Here is a 25,923-nt window from a genome sequence, read left to right as displayed (position 1 = left end):
TTGGGTTATTACATAAAACTTGATAGAAATGCAAAGAACATGTTTTCTCTTTCTTATAGAAAACATTGCGACAAAAAAGGAAAACAACTTGTTAACTTTGATTAATAATGTGCTGCATGTAATGTGCTGCATGTAATGTGGTTTTTCTTTCTTTCTTTTTACATATATTTTATTTCTGGGCCTGCAGTAATTGGCTATTGAGCTGTTGCAATGTCCCTGCCAAACCTCTACATATTGATTGTAATGTTTATTTTTTTTTGGCATCATAAATGCAAAGCGAATAAAATAAAATAAATAAAATAAAAATTATCAAAGTGTCAATTCTCTTTGCTTGTGCCATCATTACGTCAACAGCTCGTGCTAGTTCTGTGTTTCCATCGAGTTATAGAAACATGATTTTTAACCAATCAGTGTGCCTATTTTCTTAGGACTGTTTTCTAAATGACAAAGTTTCCTAGTAATACCCCAAAAGGATCAGTTAATGGGCTCTTAAAGGAATCAGTTATTGTATGGTATATCCAGTCTCTATATGTGATTTTTCCAGTCTGTATATATAATACATGTAGTTTGTAGTTTCTGGGACATTGATTATAGGTTTACTTACTGGTAATAATAAATATTATGCATATCATACCTTAACTGTTGTGCATTTTCATCGTAGGCTTAAACAATTTTGCTGAGACAGTCTTAACTCTTGTCTCTGGTCATCGGAATGGTAAGGGAAAGGTCAACATTTTTGAATTGATACACACACAATCATCTTACTGGATATTAAGCAAATTAATATTGTCATGAAAGATGTAATTTATTCAATTTATTTTGCACAAAAAGAGCATGTAATCAAAAATTTATAAAGCTACACTTGGAAAGGTTGACTTGCTCAACTCGACATCTAAAATTCTCTGCTACATGTAGGCACTGGAATCTCCCAAAATAACAGCGTCAATTTTGTCTGACCTGCAGAGACACCTTTCTAAAGTAGTGGGAAATTTTTTATAATATTATTTCTTGCAGCAGGAACATTACGTGTATGTCTCTCAGAAAATAGTCGTCATGAAATCACAAAGTTTAGGTGTATGATTTTGCTGGTTGCATGATTGCGTGGTTGAATGTACTGGAGATAGATGACAAAAAAAGTCAGCAGTAAGTTTCAAATCTGGTTGCTACAGCCATCATTTTTGAGTTATTTTTTTGTAAAAAAAATACCTCTTAGTCGGCGTGTCGGGTATGTTACGGGTCAATGGGTGAGTGAGTGAGAGATGTATGTATGTCACACCAATCAGATTGGATCTACTATAAACAGCCAATCAAATTTCTTGTTGTGAAGGTAAATAGTATGTGAGGAGATTTGATCCTGATACAGTTCAGAACAGCCATATTTATTCTTCTATAAAAGAGGAGGAATTATTCATGTATTGGGCTTATTTCGACATCTTCTGAGGCAAGGATTTTGTGGGCGGGTTTGATAAACATTTGCAATTGGATAATCAGTCAAAGAAACATAGTGGTTGGCATATAACTACGAGCATGCAATGAAGGGTGAGCTTTTCCCATTAGATAAAGTTTTCAATTAAATGAGTCTTAGCCGCTCTGCTACTAGGTTTAAGATTTGAATGATCAGAATGATTGTATTTAAGGGGAGCGGAATGCACTACTGGGAATTTGATGAGGTTGCGACCAGGTTCAAATCATCTGCATGTTGTATTGAAACCTAAATATTGCTGCAGAGTTTGTGGTAAGTGTTCCGGGCGTGTAGTCAATGTCAGCATCCATTGACAAGTTTCACTGTGAAAAGCGAAGAGACTACAATTAATTTGGTCAACAGAACAAAAAGATATTGTTCTGTGATGATTTTACAATTATAATGGTTCTTGTTTACCACTGGAATGAGAAGATACGTTTGAAATGAAACTAAATCTTTTCTCTTCAATGTTATCAGGGTTTTCGCTTTTTCACATTAATAGCCAGCATGAATTGCAGTAGGAGAAAAAGGAAATTGTTTTCATTCATGATAACTTTAGTGAGGTATATGAAGTCTTGGGCGTTTTATTGTATTAAACACAAGGACTTTGGTAATTGAAAAATAAAGACTGATGTGTATGTTGCTGGTTTGTGATTTTTAGTCCGGTTTGGAGCGGAGTGTGACAGTTAGGTACATACATTGGGTTGTTTTAGAGTGCATAATGTTCAGTGTAATGGTGGCTAGTTTTGAACGAGATGAGTCTTGAGTTTTGATGCAGTTCATGAGTTAGTAGTATGCAAATGGCAGAAGATATTTTTGTTTTTAGTTACAAAGGGTAACTTGATACTTTTGTTTTTCACAAGGAGTAAATTCAATTAGAGCTGACAAATCGTCACCACTTGTTCCCACGAGATGTTTGCTATTTTTAGTTACAAATGGTAACTTGACACTTTTGTTTTTCATAAGGGAGTACATTCAATTAGAGCCGACGAATCGTCACCACTTGTTCCCATGAAATGTTTGAACAAACAAAACAAGATATTGCTATTTTTAGTTACAAATGGTAACTGAACACTTGTTTTTTTACGTGGGAGTAAATTCAATTAGAGCTGACAACTTATCGCCTCTTGTTTCCAGGATATTAAACAAAAAAGAAGTTAACATCTTTGCACAGTTTTTGAGTTATTTTTTTGAAAAAAAACCTCTTAGTTGGCGTGTTGGGTACGTTATGGACGGGTCAATGGGTGAGTGAGTGAGTGAGTGAGTGAGTGAGTGAGTGAGTGAGAGATGTATGTATGTCACACCAATCAGATTGGATCTACTATGAACAGCCGATCAAATTTCTTGTTGTAAAGGTAGATGGTATGCGAGAAACACAAGGTATGTATAAACACAAGGACTTTGGTAATTGAAAAATAAAGACTGATGTGTACGTTGCTGGTTTGTGATTTTTAGTCCAGTTTGGAGCGGAGTGTGACAGTTACATACATACATTGAGTTGTTTCAGAGTGCATAATGTTCAGTGTAATGGTGGCTAGTTATGAACGAGACGAGCCTTGAGTTTGAAAGAGTTCATCAGTAAGTTGTATGCAAATGGCACGAGATATTTTTATTTTTAGTTACAAAGGTAACTTGATACTTTTGTTTTTCACAAGGAGTAAATTCAATTAGAGGTCACGAATTGTTGCTTCTAGTTCTTGGTACATGTTTTAGAGTAGATGAGGCTATTTAGATTTGAAACAGTTCTAACGTTTACTGTAGTAGGTGCAGGTAATGATTGTTTTGTTCTTGTTGCTCTTGTTTTTCGCAAGGGAGTAAATTCAATTAGAGCTGACGAATCATCACCACTTGGTCCCACGAGATGTTTGCTATCTTTAGTTACAAATGGTAACTTAACACTTTTGTTTTTATATGGGGTAAATTCAATTAGAGCTGACAAGTTATCGGCTATTGTTCCCAGGATATTAAAGAAAAAAGAAGCTTTCATTTCTGGACGGTTTTTATGTCTCTGCAGTAGCAGTAGAATATTTTTATTTCATGGGCATTTTATGACATTCTTTTCAGTCCGATATTTTTAAAGGTAAAAAGTATGAAAACTGTTCAAATGTTCTTTGAAGACTGTGTGGCACCAAGTTAAAGTGCAATTTAATTAAACCGCACTTTCAATGTGTCAGAGAGGTTTTTTCTCTCTTTCTTTCAATTTTCAGTGAAGTAGTGTTGTGTAAAAAAGGTAAACTTACGACTTGTATAAAATGTGAAAAGTTCCCTTAACTTGAGTATTTTTGAGCAAAAATTCCTCTTGGGGGCTGGAAGGGCTGCCAAGGGGGTACTCTCAGAAAAATTGGGTGGGGGTGTGTGGCCCGCTTCCCAAAACCCTTACCCTATTTATGACCAAAATCTGCAATATTCCTTACCCTGTTTATGACCTGACCAAAAATTTGAAACCCTATTTACGACCTGACCCTTAAATCAAAACCCTGTTTCAGACCTGCGTTATAATTAGCTCCCTAGTTCAAACCAATATTAAATTACCGTAAACATATAAATTTGTGAAGGGCTTTTGTTGATTTTCTTTTTGATAATGATGAAAAAGTGGCTTCTTCTTAAAGCATACCCATATCAAGGCTAGAGCGCAAAAACCATACCCTATTTATGACCAAAATGGCCAAAATCAGCTAAAATTAATACCCTAGTTATGACCAAAACAGCTGAAGAACCATACCCTTCAGGGCCGCACAGACCTATATAGCCCATATAAGGGAGTCCCCCCCCCCCAGGGGAAGGGCTATGTGATCGGTGAGTGAGGGAGTTGTGCATGTGCGTGTGTCAGACCAATCACAGTGTGGGTTGTATCAAAGAACGAATCAAATTGCCTGTTAGAAATTAAGATGGTATCTACATTAATCTGGAGACGTGTCAGATTACTGTAGTTTGTTCAGTCAAACATTTTATGGCTTACTATTTAGTTATCTTACCATTACCGATGTAACATCGTATGTACATCATAAACTCTCAGTTTCTTTCTTGCTGTGCATCGCAACCAAAGAAACTTGTCAAATCAACCAAATCATTACTGTAAACAGTTCCATGAATGCTCCTATCTCCGAGACTTATTGTTCACAAAAAATAACTCTTGCACACCTTGCGTGCCTATGTTTAACCTTGCGGCCATGGCCTGAGCGCGGTTCATGTTCTACATGGGTTTATTTTATTTTTTTTGTTTTGTCGGTGACCAGACCCAAACTTCCTCTCGGCCAAATTTTGAATCATGCAAACTGTGATGTGTATTCGCCAAAACATGTTGAAGCATTAATACACGGATAATGTTGTGGATATTGTTTTCTTTATTGTGTGTAAAGTATATATTTTCTTTTGGTTTTATCGAAGTGTTGGATTCGAAGGGAATAATAAATATGCTAAAAAAGGTATTACGTCAGCCATGGAATGCGCTGACATTGCAGCTTTTACTTTCGCTATGTGACAAATACATGTAAGATCTTGTTTACTTTGCAAGTTTATTTCACCAGAAGCGATGGTCATCAATTTATTTGCAATTTTGCGAGTATTTCTTGTGGTTTAAGACAAATGAAGTAAATTCTTTGGCTGTTTCATCGCAGTGAGTTCAGAGATCGGAAGAAAAATTAAATATTTGCAAGCCAAACAAAGAATGTGCCAGAATGTGCAAGGATTATGTTGTTGGTAGGGAAATAACCACTTACTAAAGATATCCATGGATAGTGTAATTCTTGAATTATGTTACTCGTGTGATTACTTTGCTAGCCCTTTTCTCATGGAAAAAACCAATTAAATTTAATCATGACTTTTAAGAAAGAAAGCTGTTGTTAGTAGTGCTATTATCGTATCGTTTATATTGTTCATGCTCATTCATATTCCAAAGAAAGTTCTAGAGTAAGACCATTACATCATCGGAGATTTCACAATGGCTACAACTGATGTTGCAATAATACAGTTTGTGTTGATCAAGTGATGTGGTGTCTACAGTAATCAATGAATCATCAAGGACTGCTTTGGAATGTGCACTGCATTGTGACTGTAGTATTAACAAAACAGTTAAATTTTAAAAGCTTGATTACAAGATCTAAAAGATCTTCTTGTTATTTTGTAGAGAGCCAGGATTGGACCTCAAGTTTGTCCTTGGACAGTTTGCAGAAACAGCCCATTTACCATTGCCTGCTGGAAAGAGTTGAGGTAGTGTATTACTTCTGTGCTGATACAGTTAAACCTCCTGTAAGTGCCCACTCAAAATATCACCTTTTGTGGTTGCTTATGGGAGGTGGTCGCTTACAAGAGCTTAGACCATAAGGGGTCAAAATTTTTCCTCATTAACATAATTATGGTAACTGAAGAGACTCACCTCATGTTTTAAATGTTTTTTTTAATGTGAAAAGTAAATTTAGAGAAAAATCTGGTACTTCCCATTGAAAAATGTCTGTCTCTTGTACAACCCAGGAATGTGATAATGTTACAGCACTTTATTATCCAATTTCTGTTCTATTATCTTTCAAGTGGTCACTTACAAGAGGTTCCAAATATAGTTATCTGACTAAGAAAATTTTGGTGTTTTGGAAAACTGGTTGCAATGGAGAGGTGGTCGCAACTGGAGGTTTGACTGTATATGCATTCTACATAATTTTGTTTTTATGTCTAAAAAATATTTTTTATAAAAAAAAATTAAACAAATAAACATAAAAGTAATAATGATTAGTGTAAAGCCTGGTTCACACTTGTGAGATAGACTTAACACTAGTGAAAGAAGCACAAGCATAAGCACAAGAAAAAGAAACAAGTTCCGTTTTTCTTGTTCTTGGGCTTATGCTTATTTCACTTGTGTTACACTTATCTCACAAGCATGAATCAGGCTTAAGTGCCTGCTTGTTTTTGATGTTGTCATGATATCCAAAGAGGATGGTGCATTCCGTTTAAATCTCAGGAGCCACCAGCTTTTGAATTTTTGCCAAAAAGAAGAGTAAGTGGTTGATTGTTTGTTTTTCAGTTTTGCATAATGTGCAAGTATCCCTTTTAGTAATTCCAGCTTGAAACAGGTTCAAGTTAGTTGGTACAATGTTGTACTGAAAGGCAGTTAACTTAGAATGATTGGTTATCAAGAGTGGGAATGCATACACTTTGTGAACATTTTCCTTGGTGAAACTTTAATTTAAGATTCAGTCCTCTAATGTAGGTGGACTTGTTGCTTTGTTTAGAAGAAAAGAATAGACAGTTCTTGTTCTTGGGGGGAGGAGGGGGGGGGGGCATTGTCCAGAAGTTGAGCAGAGGTTGAAATTACAGTTTGAGAACAGTTGTTTTGATTGCTTAAGGGCCCTTTAACTGATCTTTTTGAGCCATTGCTAAGGAAAATTTATATTTGTATAAACCTTGTCATTTTTACTTAGTTCAGAGCTATTTCATGTGTTTTAACTTTTTTGTAACCAGTAACACCAGTGATGATGTCACCAGGCCATGCCCATGGTCATGTGACTAATTCTGAAAGATGTTCAAGGCTCTCAAGCATATTACTTTATCGGGATTTTTTCCCTTGATTTAGTATTTTGACTTTAAGGTTACTTCCCACCTTCAAGGGCAAAGAAATAGTGTTTTCCTTTATATGACAAAATTTAAGTCACTTTATCTAATGTTAATACAAAAGAAAAATATTACAAATCTAAAAAAGCGGCCAAGTTATTTAGAAAAAATGTATTTGCAAGTAAAGGTAATAAACCCGGAAGGTGTCAGAATTGCATAAATGGACGAAACCACCAGGGGAGATTTTCGCTGGAAACGCTCATCTAGGAGCTCGTATTTCATGTTATTTGGTATTGTTTATATTGCGCATTTGACAAAATTTGCAAATAGCCCTTTGCGCTTGCTCTCCAGTGGAAAATTCAAAACAGAAAAACTCCTTGGACCGAGGAAAAGAAACAAACAAGCCCGAAGAAGAAAGTAAGGACCCCTTTTTGTGTAAACACCTTTCTGAAAGTTACGAAGACTCTTTAAGCAGTCTGTACTTTGATTCGTTGTTGTGCTTATCATTACATTTGTTGGCTTTAATTGTCTTTACAATGGTTCTTTTGCCTTTGGCTAGTTTGCCCGTGTTAGTGCCTTTCTCTCCAATACGACAGCGAGTAAAAAACGTGTTACAATGCGATGCTTTCCCCAGGAAATCCTGATCCTTTGTCATTGATGCTAGGATGTCCTGTTGTTCATTTGATTTGCGGTTTCACAAGGTGAGATAATCTCCTGGTGTGGTGCAAGTTGGTTATGAACCCTTACAAGCTAAAATCTTGTATTTGATTTTGGTAGGAATACATCAACTTTGAGTGAATTTATAGGGTATACAGATTTGATGGATTTCTGTGAAATTTTGCCAGAACATTCCAGGGATAATGGGAAACGAACGTGTGTCAGGAAATTTTGATATTTGATATATTTTTCCCATGGCATCCATTTATTCAACACGTCTCGCCTAATTTTTGCTACTCCAACTTTAGATGTCAATATCTAGACAGCCAATCAGAATATCGAAAAAGCCTGACACCCTGTAGTTGATTGATGCCTTGTGAATAAGACTGCAGCCATTTGCTTGTGTGGCCACATCCGATACCCGATAAATGCAATAGAAGAACCCTTGGTCATTTCATGCCTTACTGGCTCCTGACACTTCCTAAAATATAAACTCTCTTAAATTGTATTTTCATTTTAAACTACATCTATTAAGCTTTCTTCTGATATATAGTTTGTTAGGGTTTATTGAAACTGGTGCATGCACAAATTTTCCCCAAGGACACCTGTGAAGGTGGGAACTAACCTTAATCTTTATTATGCCATGCATAGATTTTGTTTCATTCCTTAAAGTTCAGATTTTGAGAGAATTTCAAAATATTGAAAAATTCATAACTTTCTGAAAAGAAAAAAGCATTTTACAGACGGAATGCATAGTTACATGTATGTTTCCAATGTTGGCTCAAATAGTAACTCATAAAAAAGCTGGATTTAAGGTTACAGTATACCTTCAGGTCGGCAATGTTCTTCAAATTTGGATTTTTGGGTCAGAGTAGCGGTCGAAGAATAATCTCTAATTCCTGAAAATTTTTTTGAAAAAGACTAAATATTGGCGGAGAAATGGCGGTTTTACGTTTTCGCCGGAAGTAAAAGTTTACATCTTGATTGACAGCCCTATGGTGCATATGCAATAAACCGTGATGATTTTCGCGGGAATTACCTGTACAGATGTCATGAATTGACTACTCATCAGTTGATCAGCTTTGTTGTTCTGACTACCAAGCATTTTTGGTATTAGGTGTAATTCTATTCAGTTATAAGTAAAGGTAGAGCACATTAAAAACATGGACCAGTTCGAAAAAGCAAAAGCAGCGAACAACGAGTGAAAATACATCAATGAGTGAAGATGCGAAAGTTTGCCACGTGGATGAAGCTATAGCCATTGTATAAGGCGGGCAAAAAAATTGAGGGAAGAGAAAAGAAAGGTTATGTAAAAATTTGGGAACTTGACAGCAATAACAGGGATGTTGACAGAGACTCCGATGAATCCGATATCGACGAATCTTTGGACTCATTGAGACCCATTGAAATATTATCCATGCACAGTTGACCACGCACAGTTGCCCTGCCGCACTTTCTTTTATCTGTTTTCTTCGCCTAGCCACTCTAACGTTCGTATCCTCTTTCATCTTCCCCATTTTGCTAGAGTGGCCAGCTTCAAGAAAAACTGAGCTACAGAAAAATGATCTGTCCTGCTTCGGCGCCTTGAGCACATTGCAAAACACAAGGGTTTTTTAGAGATTCTATTCACCAGGACGTTAACGGTAGTAAACTTTCCCAGCACTGATTGGTTCAGTGATCTGAGAACCCAGTTGAAGGCATTTGTGGGCAGAGTTTGTTTGCAAAGCAGAAGATTTTTCTTACACTGTTTTCTTGAATAATTTTTTCTGCTTGAAGCAGACTCTGTAAAGAGTTATAACTCAAAGGGAATATGTTCAATTGCCCTCAAATTTGGACAGTAGCTAGTTTAACATATAAACTACAAAAATGTGTCTGCGAATTGTTAATTTCCAAATATTTGTACTACGAGAGCGATTTTTTTACGATCACTCTACATTTTTTAAATCCTATTTCGAAACTGTTCTGTAACTTTTTACTGCAATTGAATATGGCAAAACGCAGGCACTTTTTTTAAGTGCTTTGGGTCCTGAAACCAAGGAAAAAATGAAATTGGCAAAAAACAAAAATCGCTTTGACTTGTAGCTCTTGAAAGGTGGTTTGGACGTTTGCATTTAGTGGTTGTGAAAAGTTTGACAATTCATTTTATTTCAAAATTCTTGGAATAGTTTGATAGCCAGCTCTATAAGCGTTAATTTGATATAGGGGTTTAGGTATCTACTGCTTAAACTCTATGCGCTACATTGCTTGCATGCGAGACATCCCTGAAGGTATACCGTAGCCTTAATGAAAAACTGCATTTCCTCTACCATTTAAAGATCTATCAGTAGTTATCAGTAGTTGCGCAGCTCACACTACCAGTGGCTCTATACGATCAAATGAAGCACAGGAAAGCTACGCAGAGCTGGTTTTTCTTTTTCTTTTGCACTTGTTTTTTTTTATTCTCCTAGTTTGTTTTTGCTTGTACTCTTTTACATGTACTTTGCATTTTGTGAAAGACAAAGAAAAAACATGAAACATTTGCAAGTTGTTGAATTGTTTAAATTTCCTGTTCTCAGGCACACTCAAGCAACTGAAAGTGAAATTTCACTGCCTTAGCAATGCACGTAAGCGCCCTTAACCACCCTTAATAGCTTCTTCTATTCTGTTGGAATGGCAGTAATGAGGCCCTAGTAAAGTGTTAAAGGAATTTTGATGTTGGCTTTGTGTTTGAGTTGCTCAAATGAGAGAAACATGTCGTTCTCATTAGAAGGAGATGTTTAATGGAAATGATGTGAGTTTGGAACAGGGGATTTCAAAATATTGGCTTTCCTGTAATTAGGATATGACTATAGGTTTGGATAGTTTAAATGTTTAGAAACAACACAACATGTTTTAAAAATATGTTTCAACAGAATGTTCTGTCATCTTCAGTTTAAATTACAAAGTACAGAGTTGAATACAAAGTGTATGCAAAATGCTAATTGACTATAAGAACAAAAGGAAACCTGACAATGTAAAATGTTACAAAGAAAGTTTTAAATTACCATGATAAAGTTGATGATTTAGTGTAGGTTTTTCCCATTGAATATGAATAGCTTCTTTTATCTTAAGCTGGAAGGTGGTGGAAGCGTGATCTAGGATACTGCAACAGTCATAGGAGCACGAAGTGCGGCATTGCTGAAAATTTTGTAAGTGTTTGAAAATGAGAGAGGTCCTATCACTGGACATGTGTTCACGTATGTTTGTGGAAAAATGTCGGGTGGTTTTGCTGACATAGCACACCACACCCGCATGGAGCCCATGAGGGATAGGATCTTTCACGCTAAACATGTTACCGATCTTAAAGGATGAGAAAACTAACTTAACATCAATGCTGTTACAATAACGTTTGGCAAAGTTGCGAACCTTTTTTTGCATGATGATAGAAAAAGGGAGACTGGGGTGACCGCCATGGCGTGCACATGCTTCGATTGACGGTCTGGCAAAATGTGGATTTCTTGGCCAAATCTTTGGCAGAGTTAGCACTTGGTTAAAAAAAGATTGCCATAAAGTAGTAGTGTATTTAGCCACCTTAGAAAGCACAAGAAACCAAAGTGTGGGTGAAGCTCTTCAGAAACTGAAGAAGTCATGGCCGCTTTGGCAAACAATGGCGACGACAGCATGTACAACGAACTGAAAAACTCCATGGATTGCCTAAGGCAGGTAGTTTCAGAAGCATTTGTCAAACTACACACTGACTTGGACAAATTAAGATTTGAATTTAAAACTGAAATAGACGCAGTAAAACTGTCTATCAAAGACATTGAGAAAAGCCTGACCTACACCCAGAGCAAAGTCAAAGAACTTAAAGAGCATTTTGAGATGGAGACGAAGGAACATTCGAGAGAAGTGGACGCCTTAAACAAGAAGATTGCTGACTTGGAAGGGAGATTAAAACAAGAAGTTGAAAATAATGGAGCTTTGGAACAGTACATGTGATGTGAGAGCTTAGGCTTCAATAACATCGAGGAGAAGGAACATGAGGACTACAAAGTGGTAATGTATAATGTTTTTGAGAAAGAGCTTGGCGTTGATACCCCCAAAATGAGATTTCATGCAGTCCACCGGGTTGGCAAGAAGATTCAAGGCACGCACAGACCAATTATTGCAAGATTTGTTTGCTGGAAAGACCGACACAAAGTTTGGTTAGTAAGAGGTAAGCATAAAGATTCTATAATAATTACACACGCTGATGCATACAGCACAGAAGATTACACCAGGGCTATCCAGGAGGAACAGAAGGTATTGATCAAAGCCATGATGAAATTTCGCGAGGAACATGGTCTAAGCGATGCCAAAGTAAAAGGTCAATTTTTTTCATAAAAAATGGAAGATATGACTCTAAAAGTATTCCCGAGTATCTTAAGCAACCTTAAACCTAATATTATTTACTTGCAAGCCTATGTGTTCTTTTTGCCATTGAAATAATGACTTTTTCTCTATGCAAATCTTTTATAGTCAAAAGAAGTTCAAATCAATAGCTATTTCCAATGTGCACACCTAAATTCCTGATTGGCAATAGAAATCCTGTCAAGTTCAAAATGGACGTTAACACCTATGAAGGCTGCCGGGACTTCAGTCTAACGATAAGGATTTTTTTATATGTTAATGTTTTTGTGTTATTTGTTTATACGTGTAGCTCGTAAGCTTAAGTACGGATCCACTATAATTTCATTAGCCCCGATCCAAGCTGGTTTCAACTGCACGGTTTTTACCCAGAAGGATTTCTTTTAAAATATGACTATCTAGTAATGGATCTTAAAATATGTTCAGTTAATGTTTGGGGTTTAGGAGAGAGACTGAAAAGAAAGGAAACATTTAATTGGCTAATGGCAAAAAAGTTTTCAATTTATCTGCTGCAAAAAATGCACTGTTCTGAAAACACAACTACAAATTGGTCATCTGAATGGGGTTATAAAACTTTGTTTAGCTGCTGCTCTAGCACCAGTGGAGGAGTCGCAACTCTCTTTAACAATAATTTTGCCTTTGAGATTGAAAGATCATATTCAGATCCCAAGGGCAGATTTATTATTTGTGATAATTATTAACACAAATGAAAAACATTTCACTCTGGCCACAATCTATGCACCAAATGATGACGACCCAGCCTCTTTTGAGAGTTTCTTTAGCCACTTGCAAGTTTTTCGTTGTGACGATATAATTTTAGGTGGTGATTTCAATTTAGTACGTAATATAGAAAAGGACAAGAAAGGTGGTCTTGCCAAAACCCACACAAAAGCAGTTAAGATGGCAGTTAAGATGGTCAAGATGGTGGTTGCCCATGGTTTTCTATCGGCCTGCGTTAGTCTCTATATCTACTTATCAATCTTGAGTATTTTTGTGCATAAGGATTCCTTAACAGCATCTCCGGCGCTGTGTTTACTGTTGTGTTATCAAAACTATCGGATGACATTGCACTTATCATTCTGGGAGATTTGAATGTTGATTATGGAAACAAACAAAAGGCAAATCTACTCTCGAAATCAAAACTTCAAAACTTCGCAAATTTGCATAATTTGGATCAACTCATCAAATGTCCCACCAGAGTAACTGTTAACAATGAATCACTGATTTACCTAATCTTTGTGAGCAACAGCCATTGTGTAGTCATTAAAGGTGTGATTCCTTTACCTCTGAGCGATCATTCCCTGGTGTATTACACAATCAAAGCAGGTGTTACAAAGATCGCTCCGCGAACTATCAAGTACCGCTCATATAAACAGTATGATAAAGAACTTGTTCTTCATGACCTTAGAACAACTGACTGGTCTCCTGTCTATCGCACTGATGATGTCAATGAAGCTGTTAATACATGGTGTACAATCTACTCTAGTATTGCTGACCAACATGCTCCAATAAAAAGCAAAGAGTCAAAGGCAATAAGACTCCATGGAGGACTCCTGAACTCTCTAAATTGATGCAAGAACATGATCTTTTTCACAAAAAAGCAATGAAGTGTAAATCTCCTGCTCACAGGTCCACATACTGCAAACTCAGGTTTAAGACAAATGAAGCTGTGAAAAAAGCTAAGTCCAACTACTATCAAGAATGTATTAACAACAACAAAGGAAATAGTGCTGGTCTCTGGAAAACCCTGAATGAAATAACATCCCGTGATAACAAATCTGGAAGTGCACCCACATGTATCTCATCTGACGAAGTTTTATACAACAAACCTCAACCAGTTGCGAACATCCTAAACAACTACTTCACATCCATTGGGACGAAACTAGCCAACACGTTTAAAGATAAGTGCAACTCTTTCGGGTGGTATTCTTCTTGTGAAACAATGCCGTCATTTTTCTTCAAATTTCTGACATACAGGAACAATTTGTCACAAAAAACCTCGCCTCGCTAAAAACTAAGAAAAGAATTGGACTCAACAAGATAAGTTCTCGACTTCTTAAAGAATCTGCAGATGCCATCACACCCTGCCTTACCTTTTTGTTCAATAGGTCACTTTCATCGGCAGTTTTTCCATCTATATGGAAAATGGGAAAAGTTAAGTTAAGTTAGGTCTGGTGACTGAACTAACGCAAGTATTTACAGACCAATTACAATCCTACCAGTTTTAAGTAAGACCATCAAGAAAGCCGTTTACACACAGCTATATAACTTCCTCAAAGAGAACAAACTCCTTGCTCGTGAACAATTTGGTTTTTGCCCAAACCTTTCAACTGAGGTGACCCTTGCTCATCTTACTGAGACTATTTTAGATAATATGGAGAACGGGCTTGTTACTGGTTCCGTGTTCCTTGACCTCAGCAAGGCATTCGATACAGTCGACCACCAACTTTTGCTCAAGAAACTGAACTCTCTAGGTTTGGATAACAATTCCATGGATTGGTTGAAGTCCTATCTCTCTGCTCGTGAACAGGTTGTCTTGATTGGAAATTGTCTCTCATGTCCCAAGCCTATCTCAGTTGGAGTACCCCAGGGCAGCATACTTGGACCACTACTGTTCATCATATACATCAACGACCTTCCCCAATGTCTCAGACACTGCAAAATGATCCTCTATGCTGATGACACCCTAATTTACTCTTCTGCCAAAACAGCCCAGGACGTTGAGACTATCTGAATATAGACTTAAAAACTGTTTCACAATGGTTACATCCTAATCTGCTCACCCTTAATTGCAATAAATCAAGATTTGTTTTATTTGGAAGCACTCTTCGTCTAAAGTCCTTAAACACTGTTTCTATTAAGATCAATGAAAGCCCTCTTGAAAATGCCAATACATTCAAATACTTGGGTGTGACACTTAGAGAAGATCTGTCTTGGAATGAGCACATAAAAAACATTGTAAATAAGACCAACCAGTGACTTGGACTTCTTAGACAAATCAAGCCTCTTCTACCACTATATGCTTGTCTAACAATCTATCACTCCCTAACTCTTCCACTTTTTGACTATTGTGACATTATATGGAGTGACAAAAACAACACTCAACTGATGAACGATCTCCAAGTACTACAAAACAAGGCAGTGAAATTAATTTTAGACAAACTAAAATATTCCTCCGCCACCGAAGCTCTTGAGGAACTAGAATGAAAGCACTCAGATCACAGACGGCACCTTCACCAAGGTGTTTTTATTTTTAGATGCCTTCATAAAATCATCGATTTTAATTTTAATTTTAGACAAAGTAATGCCATTCACCATCATAATACCCGCCAGCGCAATAATCTGTACCTTTCAGCTCCCAAAACAGACTGGGCAAAGCGAAAAATCACATACCAAGCAGCTCTTGATTTTAACCTTTTAAGTCTTGGAATACAGGAAACTGAATCTATTTTATAAAACTTTAAGGAAAAAAGCTGTTAAAATTGAGTCTTCACGTTTTCAATCTGTTTGTTCATCATCTGATGATGATCAAACAGATCGAAAACGTTAAGACTCAATTTTAACAGCTTTTTACCTTAAAGGTTTATATTTTACTTTTATCGGTGAAATGTATATATGAATCTATTTTACTTTTTAAAAAGAATCTTGAACGCATGCCTTAAATTTATCATATTTCATTTATATCGTATCTTTTACGTTTAAGTAGCGTTGTTTGGTATAGCTTTTACGTTTTTACAATATTTTCCACAGGGCCATTCTGAAAACCACTTTACGTGAGATCGCCCCCTGTATAAATATTATTATTATCATTATTATTATAAGTCCTTAAAGTCTTGCCGCTTTTAACTTATGGTGCTGAGTTCAATCTGTGAGCCTAGGGCAGTCATAAGTCTGCTGGATTACTTGATGGATAGAGTCCTCCTAAGTCAATTTTGGATTGTCATTATTAGGCTGGATCAAATTGTGCTACCATAACATAGAAAGCTGCATCCTTAATAATCAATGGGCAAGCAACTACTTCAGCCCTGAAAGACGAGTCAGGCAAGGTTATCCCCTTTCGCCTTATTTTCATCCTTTGGGCAGACATATTAGCCAACAAAATACGAGAAAAGAAAGATATGAAAGGGATAACTGTGTGGGGAAAAGAAATCAAGACTACTCAATATGTTGATGATACTACTATGATTTTAGACAGCTCAAAAAAGCCCTTTACATCTGCCTTGCTCGACCTAGAGCTTTTCGGTGTGATATCTGGCTTGTGGCTTAACAACAAGAAAACAGAAATTCTCTGGATTGGGGTTTGTGCTGGGCGTCAAGATAAATTATGTCCTGATAAGATTTAAAATGGGTTACAGACAAACTTAAGGCCTTGGGTGTCTGGATTTCGTCCGATCCCTTGGCCAGCATGAAAGCAAACTACTGTGAAAAATTACTAAAGGTTAGAAATTGCTTAAGCTGCTGGGAATACTGTCTTCTAAGCCTGGTGGGGGAAATCGTTGTATTAAAAAGGTTAATCGCCTCTCAGCTTGTTTATATTCTGTCACCACTGCCAACAAATCATGCCACTCTAGATGAGATTAAAAACATGTTCTACAGCTTTCTCTGGAGTGGAAGGGGGGACAAAATTAAGTGAGATGTAATGATCAGTGATTATAAAAATGGAGGTTTAAGGATGATCAACATTAAATCTTTTAATAAAGCGCTCAAATCAACATGGGTCAAAAAATACTTAGACAATGATAATCATGGTAAATGGAAATTATTCTTTGATTCTGAATTACATGATTTTTGGCGGCGTTGTTATCTTTAAGGGTAACCTCAACAAAAATGATTGGGCAAAGTTTATACATATATCAGATGCCTTTACAACAGAAATTCTAATAATCTGGTCAGAAATCAGTTATGATGATGGCATAAATTCCACCAAAAATTTGCTCTCTTTACCTCTTTGGCAAAATTCACTTGTGAGAATTGGAAATAAACCTATCTACTACAAATCATTGTCTTCCAAAGGAATACAAAACATCAGGCATTTAATGAAAGAGGCAGATAACTTGTAATCGTTCAATGAACTCAAGGAATGCTTTGACGTCAAAGCAAATTTTCTTGTTTATCATGGTGTGGTATCGTACATAAAATTGTTAAGGAATGTCACAGAAAACCAAAATGAAAAACACAGAAATTTCAGCACTTTGACAGAAAACTTCATAAACGCTCCTAAATGCAATAGACTGGCATACGAAAAGCTAGTCAGTGCTAAGCAGAGCAGCCCTAGGAAAAGCCAAGAGAAATGATGTGTCAACTGCAGCCTTCAGTGCTCCAAAACAATTGATTGGGAGATGGCTTACAAACTCCCTTTCTGCAGCACCAAAGCTACCAAATTAATTATTTTTCAGTTTAAACTACTTCACAGACGTTTAGTGACAAATGATTTTCTTAAAAAAATAGGAATTAGAGAAAATGATATTTGTACCTTTTGTAGAACTGAGAAGGAATTTCTTTCATTTATTTTTGTTGTGTAGCGAGACGTCTTGTTTTTGGCAGGGCTTTACGAAATGGTTGGCTGAAAACCAAATAAAACTAAAATCCAACATTTTTACTCCTGATATAATAATTGGCCTGAGGTCGGACACCCTATCCAACACAAAGCAATACTTTTACTTCCTTGCTGCCAGATATTACATATGGTCCTGGAAAACAAACGAAGTACTCCCAAAAATAGAAGACTTCCTGGTGCTCTTTGTTCTTTAGTACCTTTTTGTTCTAACATTAAAGAAACCAGTGAACATCTCTTTGTTGATTGTCCATTAGCAGTGTCCTTTTGGTCACAATTTACACATTGGTTAATTCTTCTCTTTGTAAGAAAAAACTCATTCTCTCCAGTTATGAAATAATGTTAGGTGTTTTAAACTCATTTTGCTTAACCCTTAACCACCTCATTCTTATTGACAAATACTCTCTCTACATTTGTTCCCTTAATAGTAGGAGATACCAATTTGTGGATTTCACCACCCTTGAGCTGGAAAAATTAGAGCTTGAAAGATATATCGCAATCTCTGCCAACAAATGTAGTTCCTTCCTTAAGAAATGGTCTTGCTTTGTTCAAAAATAATTTGTTTTAAATAATTCTAATCCAGTCATCAAGGCTGATAAACCAACAAATTTTGGTCCGAGAACATCTATGATGATACCTTTTCCTGTAATAAAAGAAAAGCGAAAGAAAACCGGCAAGGCTTTTGCCCTGGTTTTGTCACTTTCTCTTGTTTTTGTTTGTTTTGCTTTTCCTTTCTTTTTGAGTTATTTTTTTGTAAAAAAAATACCTCTTAGTTGGCGGGTCTGGGGTATGTTATTGTGGATCAATGGATCAGTGAGAGATGTATATATGTCACACCAATCAGATTGGAGCTACTATAAACAACCAATCAAATTGCTGCATGTTAAGGTGAATCATGTGTGTGGAGATTTCATCCTGATTTTAGAAGGGCCATCTTTGTTTTTCTACAAACAGAAACAGGTATTGTGAAGTTTATATGAAATAATTCATATATGAACTGCGGTAGTAGATGAAAGTGAAGAATGATCATCGCAGTTAATTTTCCAATTTAAGCAATTGGAAAGAAGAAGCCTGAAAAAATCAGGGCTTCAACGGGATTCGAACCCGTGACCTCCGCGATACCGGTGCGATGCTCTACCAACTGAGCTATGAAGCCACACATTGGGAGCGAGGTCAAATAATTGAGTTCATATCTTCCCGTGAGGAGTGAAATGATGTGAAGTTTATGTGAAATAATTCATATATGAACTGCGGTAGTAGATGAAAGTGAAGAATGATCATCGCAGTTAATTTTCCAATTTAAGCAATTGGAAAGAAGAAGCCTGAAAAAATCAGGGCTTCAACGGGATTCGAACCCGTGACCTCCGCGATACCGGTGCGATGCTCTACCAACTGAGCTATGAAGCCACACATTGGGAGCGAGGTCAATTAATTGAGTTCATATCTTCCCGTGAGGAGTGAAATGATGTGAAGTTTATATGAAATAATTCATATATGAACTGCTCACGGGAAGATATGAACTCAATTAATTGACCTCGCTCCCAATGTGTGGCTTCATAGCTCAGTTGGTAGAGCATCGCACCGGTATCGCGGAGGTCACGGGTTCGAATCCCGTTGAAGCCCTGATTTTTTCAGGCTTCTTCTTTCCAATTGCTTAAATTGGAAAATTAACTGCGATGATCATTCTTCACTTTCATCTACTACCGCAGTTCATATATGAATTATTTCATATAAACTTCACATCATTTCACTCCTCACGGGAAGATATGAACTCAATTATTTGACCTCGCTCCCAATGTGTGGCTTCATAGCTCAGTTGGTAGAGCATCGCACCGGTATCGCGGAGGTCATGGGTTCGAATCCCATTGAAACCCTGATTTTTTCAGGCTTCTTCTTTCCAATTGCTTAAATTGGAAAATTAACTGCGATGATCATTCTTCACTTTCATCTACTACCGCAGTTCATATATGAATTATTTCATATAAACTTCACATCATTTCACTCCTCACGGGAAGATACGAACTCAATTAATTGACCTTGCTCCCAATGTGTGGCTTCATAGCTCAGTTGGTAGAGCATCGCACCGGTATCGCGGAGGTCACGGGTTCGAATCCCGTTGAAGCCCTGATTTTTTCAGGCTTCTTCTTTCCAATTGCTTAAATTGGAAAATTAACTGCGATGATCATTCTTCACTTTCAGAAACAGGTATTCTTCGGACATTTCCGATGCTTCATTTACTATGGTTGAGCCCAGGACTTTGTGGATCAGTTTCAAAAGTGTTCAGAATTCAATAATCAGCCAGAGAATCATAGTCTTTGGAATACACTAACATGTCATCAAGGCTTTGCCCTGGGAAATTTCGAAGGAAATGAGTCTTACCCGCTTGGTAACTTGGTGAACTCTAGGACAGGAAGGATTGTTTTAATGCAAAATGCACTATTGGGATGGTGAGGGGGGCTTTTGTTTGTGATGGTATTCACCTGGCTCCCATTAGTGTTATTTGCATGATGTGCATTTCATGAAAAAAGAATTGAGTCCAAACCATCTATGTTTGCGCAAAATTTTTCAGTTTGTGAATGCAAGTTTCAATTAAGTAACGCTGTTCACAGAGTAACACTATCTTCTCGTTGAAATGTTCCTGGGAATTGATACTGAGTCACTCATTTGAACTGGTTTTTTCTGTCAAAACCAAAGAAATTACAGACTGCTAGTTATGAATGAGAATGCTGCTGAGTTGTTTTTGTTGCAGGTAAATGTAACAAGATATTTTCATTTGTTAGTTTCAAATGGTAACTTGACACTTTTGATTTTCACGCATGAGTGGTTGACATGAGTGACTCTGTTCACACAGTCAGAATAAACAAACAAGAAGCCAATCTAGTGGCATGTCCAGAAACTTTAAATAGAAATATTTGGACGTCTCTTTTCTTAGTGTCTTCAGCCGCATTTTGATATCTTCCATTAATGGCAATTCTTAAAAACAGGAATTTTTAGCAGAGATCTTCTTAAAGGTTTGTAGTATAGAACCTCTTCAAATATTCCTGTGATTGTGATTACTTTTGTGTGCTACCCTCAATAAATAAAGTTGATCATCATTATTATTATATACTGACTTACAACTCTGTGAAGTTCCTTTACTTGTGCATCTGTGGATTTTAGTAGCTATATGTTTTCTTATTTCCAGGATACTCAACAAGAACACTTTGAAGATGAGCTCCAACAAGGAGATGTCTTACTTCATGGAGCATGTGTTCCCTTGAACAATCCATCTTCACAAGGCAATCAGGTCTCTTCATTCGGAGAAGACAACAGAAATACTGATAACAGCTATAGAACTAACCTAACTGAGCATTCTACAAGTTTGCCTGGTTCCAGCAGAAAGCTTACGATGAGTGGAGTCGTAGCCAGTAGTGGGAAACATATATCAGACTCCACATGTATACCACTGGTAAGTACTTTAATTCAAAACAGATGAGACTCTACATTTTATGACAAATTAAATTGTAAAGACAATGGTGGGAAATTTACCATGGCAACTGATAGTATTGAGGAGCTGGTAGGAGCTTTCATTCTATCTGGTTCACAGCCAAGTGATTTGAGTGCAGAAAGTTCACCTTTTTAAGACTATACTGCTTGCTATTTTTCTGTCCTCAAAGACTGCCTACAATTTTCTTTCTCCCTTTCGTGCACAGGCATAAGGCAACATTCTAACAATGTAATGTTTAGTGTTGGTCTCCTAGAGATTTAGATAGAACTGTTTACCTTTTTATGGGAAATTATTATCCTAGGAAAATGTAGAATTTTGAAATATTAGTGTGTTAATTTGACAGGATTGCGGCTCCATGCCCCATTGGGGGCTATAAGAAATGACGATGATGATGATGACGAATTTGACAAGATTGCTATAAAAAAATATAGGTCAGGAAATGATCAGAGAAAAAATTCTTCAAGGTCAGGGAGAAGTCAGGGAAAATTGACAATTTTGAAGAAAAGTTAGGGAAAGTATGAAATTAAATCACAGCTGAGTTAATACCACTGAAGCTTAAGGCTGGAAGAAACAATTCAGGTCTCTGATCTCAATGATGTTCTCCTTTACTAAAAAGGCAAAATTTCATCATCAAGATGAAAAGAGCAGCTGTAAGGGCATGTTGGAGGCTGCTTCTGAATCTGACATTTTGTATTTATCTTGACAGGGAAGTGCTTTTTTTATCAGGAATTTTTTTAATTACAATTTTTTACATTAAAAACTGGTGTCTGCCAACCATACTTGAGGGGCCATATTAAAGTGGCCATGACAGTATAAAACCTAATTTTCACACAATAGTCTGTTTTGTTTGGAGTACTTTAACTAGCTTTGAAACGGATATTGGTTATCAAAATCTACTGTGTTAGAAACCCCTTGAGTTCTTGTTAATCTTAGTGGTTCTCTCTTAACCACACTTAACATGGGTTGAGCATGGTTCTTGCTTCACTTGTGTTTTTTTCAACTTCTCAGTGACCCAGGCTCCCACTTGGGCCAACTTGGACTTCTTGACCAAACTTTGAACCACGCAGCGTTTAATGTTGTACAGTGAAACAATATTTGCAAGGGATTTGTACTGTACTGTGTGATGTTAATTTGAGGACATTTTTGCAATATGGACATGTGAATATTCAAACGCATAAATGGGCACTTGTTTACAGAGTGAAATGGTTCTGGTGTGATTGAAGCACTTTGTGAGTTGTCATGGAAATGAAATATTCTTCATTGCTTTAATAGACGTGTTTGTATGACATTATTTTTGTGGATTCTGACAGCAGACAATTATTTGTTGGATTTTGTGTGGGAATGAAATGGTTAAATCATCAAAAAAGAGGCAGTGAACTGTGTAAGTGAACAACGCTCTGTGATATGATGTGGGAGGACCACACTTTCCTCATCATGTTGAAAGCTACTCTGGCTTTGTTTATCCTTGACATCTTCATTGGAACCTCTGTCAATGCTGACTAAACTGCCTAGGTAAACAAAAGATGTTACTTATTCCACAATTTTAATACTTTCATGCGGAAATACAACATCAAGAGTAATTTTCTGCCGTATTACAACCTTCTATCTGCAATACCACAGAAATGGAAAACTGTGCTAAAACAGGAATGCCTTCTACCATCAATTGAATACGTACCACTTGCAATTGAAAAGTTCACATGGAAAACAATTTACAATACTTAACTCAATCACCAACACTTCCCTCCTCCAACCGCAGACAGTAGGCTCATGGAACACAGCTTTACATATCAAGAAAGACAAAAAATCTAATCATTTCCTTTTTGTGTCACAAACAAGGTAAATTATCCGTGTTGCAATATAAAATAGTTCATAAAAATATCCTGTATACAAATAAAATTCTGTATAAGATGAAAAAGAAGCAGCAACTTTAGTCCAGGTGCCTATGACCGACTATGGCCATCCTGTTTACTTGGAAAGCTGGCAAATTTTAACTTTAGTAGAATTATTCCTTGGACCTTGGTAGTTAATGCTAGGGTGGCAGTGGAAACTCTCAAATGGGCAGTTTGTAGTGGGAGGGTTTGAAAACCTACATGTGTGAAAGCTTTTGCAATGCTAATGTGGGGGTCAGGGGTAACTCTGCATCACTAGTTGTATAGAGACTATGCTAAGAATCACACATATTTTGTAAATAGCTGCTTTCCTCATATGCTCACATTGTCTAGGGTTGTGAGAGTTGTCTAGGAGGTGTAAGAGTTGTAAAATTGAAATATACACATGGAAATTCATAATAGTTCATTAGGGATGTCTCCCGGGAAATTGTACTTAATGAAACAGCTCACTGTTTTTAATTTTTAGAGGGGCTACTTCAATGTTTAACCGAATATTTGCCAAATTAAGGCAGTATGAAGAAAAACTGGTAGCTCCACTCCCATCTTTTGTATGCTAATTTCTAAATTGTGTATTTCCATAGCAACCCTATTTAAGAAATATTCTTTTTCTCTGATGCTATGACATTAAGACTAACTCACATATTTTACACATGTATTATATTTTTATGCGGATGCAAAGCAATCCCCATTAGAAATTAGGACTTGTATTTTTTTTCTTCATGGTAGTTGCAAATTGTAATGTAAGTCGTTATTGGTTACAGGTAATTACATTGTAGCCAATGGTAGCTCCTGTTGTTTTTTATCCGGATTCAAGATTAGTTTTGTCGCAACATGGAAGGCTTCATGTGGTAAGCTTTGAGACTGCTTCATGAGATACACAAACCCTCAACTTGTCGTGAAATGTGAGCAAATTTTATGCGTGACAAGTTCTGAGTTTGAGGAAGAGCAGCAAAGCCAAAATTTGTTGCTCAAAGTAGGTCCGCTCTCTACTATTTGTAACAACAAGTTGATCACACAAGGTGAAAAACTCGAAATATCAGCCAAGTTGAGAGTTTTTGTATCGAATATATTGTCGTCGCCGCCTTTAAAGCAGCAATATATGAGATATAGATTTTTGTTTCTTGTATTTCCCTGCCTTTGGAACAAAGCGCAACATATTCATTTTTTTAGGTGGACTGATTAGGTGGACTGCATGTGTTCAAAGAAAATTTGAAGGTGTATGTTTAATAAAAATCCATCTTGTTTAACCTCTTGTTTAGTTATTATAAACTTGGATTTCGTTGTTTTGAGCTTAAGTTATTTTCATATAGCTTCGATTTGAAAGATTTAAACCTGAACAAGCATTTCAAATGTTTCAGACGCTTGAGGAAGGACTTATTGTTTACCCTGCAACTTACTTGATCTGAACAAATGTCCCAAATATGTGTTGTTTACGTTTCCAGATCAGACAGCAGTGACTTAAGAAACTAGCATTCATTTTTAAGAACGAGCAAAGCCATACATAGCAAGCGGAATGAGAACTGTACGGCTCCCAGAAAACATGGGGTAACATTCGCAATAAACTGTTCAGAATAATAGAAAACAACATATTGACTTGAGAGCATCCATGTGTTCCAGTCGATTCAGGCAACACGTATGCGAATAGTGTTCGGAAAATTACAGCGTTTTGATTTCTTTTCTCACTTAGAAAGAGCGTGTTTGTGTCTTCGAGGTCACTTTTGCTATTTCTGAACGAAAAGCTGTTTCTTTTCCAGTATAAGTGCTGTGATGAAATGAGATTTTCAAGATGTTCTTCCCAAGAATTTGCTGGCTTCATGGTAGTTGTTTGGTTACAACTCTCTGAATATGTTGACATTACTTATTGACGCGTAAGGGAAAATCTCTGAATTTTTCTCATTATGTGACTCCTATCAAGCCAAGATCACACAGGTCATCAGAAGCTTTTTTTATATGTGAGAAATTCCCTTCACTCTTGTATTTACTTGTCATTTTTCCCGATATTTTAAGATCGTGTGTCCGTAAGTTTGTTGTTCGCTTCTGAGCATGTGCAAGGTGTCTTAGAAGTGTCGTCGTAAGTGTCATTGTAGTATAAAGGAAAAGGGAACTGTCACAAAAGCGAAATCTTTGTTTGTGGGGGGCTTGGAAATTTCCCCCAAAAAATCTTCGCACAGAAAAAATGCCCAGACTTTTTGCCTCAAAAATCCAATGGCCCAAGGCTGTGCAGATAGTCTTTGACTGATAAGATAATAACAACTGAGGTTTTCTTTTTCCTTTGGAAAAAACATTCATTTTCATGTAATTTCATTACCGGGCCTCACTCTTCACATAGAAACCAGTGATGGTCACTGCAAACTTAAAGTGGTACTATGACTAAAATGGCACCTTCCCTATCCAAGCCATTTTAAAACATAAACAAGTAGCCTATATGAGGAGAAAAATGCTGTTTACTATTTTCAAATATCTCTTTTCGTTCCAGAGATATTCAAGGTTTTAAAATATGTAAATTGGCCAAGTGACGACGTCATACAATCAACCAAATTTTGATAAAATATGATGAAGAAAGATATCTCAGCCAATTTGCATCAGAAATGTTTCATTCTTTGCAGTACGATTCTACTAAATGTGCTCTGCAATATGTTGTTAACAGTTTTGTTACCATGGCAACATACTAGGTTCCAGACCTCCCCAATATTTCAACGATATGAAATTCTACAACTATTATAAAAATCAAAACGAAAACGCAACGACTAAATGTATTGTTTTTAGTCCGAACTCTGCGGCTGCTGAACGACAACTAACTTTCTGATATTAGTTAGTTAAGACTTAAATTCAAGCATGCAGTGTTTTGTTTGCCTTTCCCAACGGACGGCGTTAGTGTTAATGAACAAGCGTTTGCTGGAACATCCTCCCCTTGAACGGGACTGTGTTCTGTTCCTTTCGTCCTCTTCATGTCTCTAACAGACACAAC

The 25,923-nt window shown here is 36.8% G+C and overlaps 1 protein-coding gene across 4 annotated transcripts in view; it reads left to right on the top strand.

The window, feature by feature from the left end:
- Window positions 1–25,923, top strand: part of LOC110056277 (fidgetin-like protein 1) — a 205,724-nt gene that overhangs the window by 13,959 nt on the left and 165,842 nt on the right. For 3 of the 4 annotated variants that reach the window (XM_089288354.1, XM_089288350.1, XM_089288365.1), the window contains exons 3-5: window positions 662–715; window positions 5,589–5,671; window positions 20,764–21,027. In XM_089288354.1, coding sequence (XP_089144480.1) covers window positions 662–715; window positions 5,589–5,671; window positions 20,764–21,027 — 401 coding nt within the window. Of the gene's footprint in view, window positions 1–661; window positions 716–4,968; window positions 5,162–5,588; window positions 5,672–20,763; window positions 21,028–25,923 lie in introns of those variants that run through there. The other variant, XM_089288359.1, reaches the window with a different exon arrangement.

Source organism: Orbicella faveolata, unplaced genomic scaffold (assembly GCF_042242905.1).
Source record: "Orbicella faveolata isolate gen_17 unplaced genomic scaffold, um_ofav_v1 contig_1, whole genome shotgun sequence".
Lineage (NCBI taxonomy): Eukaryota > Metazoa > Cnidaria > Anthozoa > Scleractinia > Merulinidae > Orbicella > Orbicella faveolata.
This window is presented reverse-complemented; position numbering and strand designations above follow the sequence as displayed.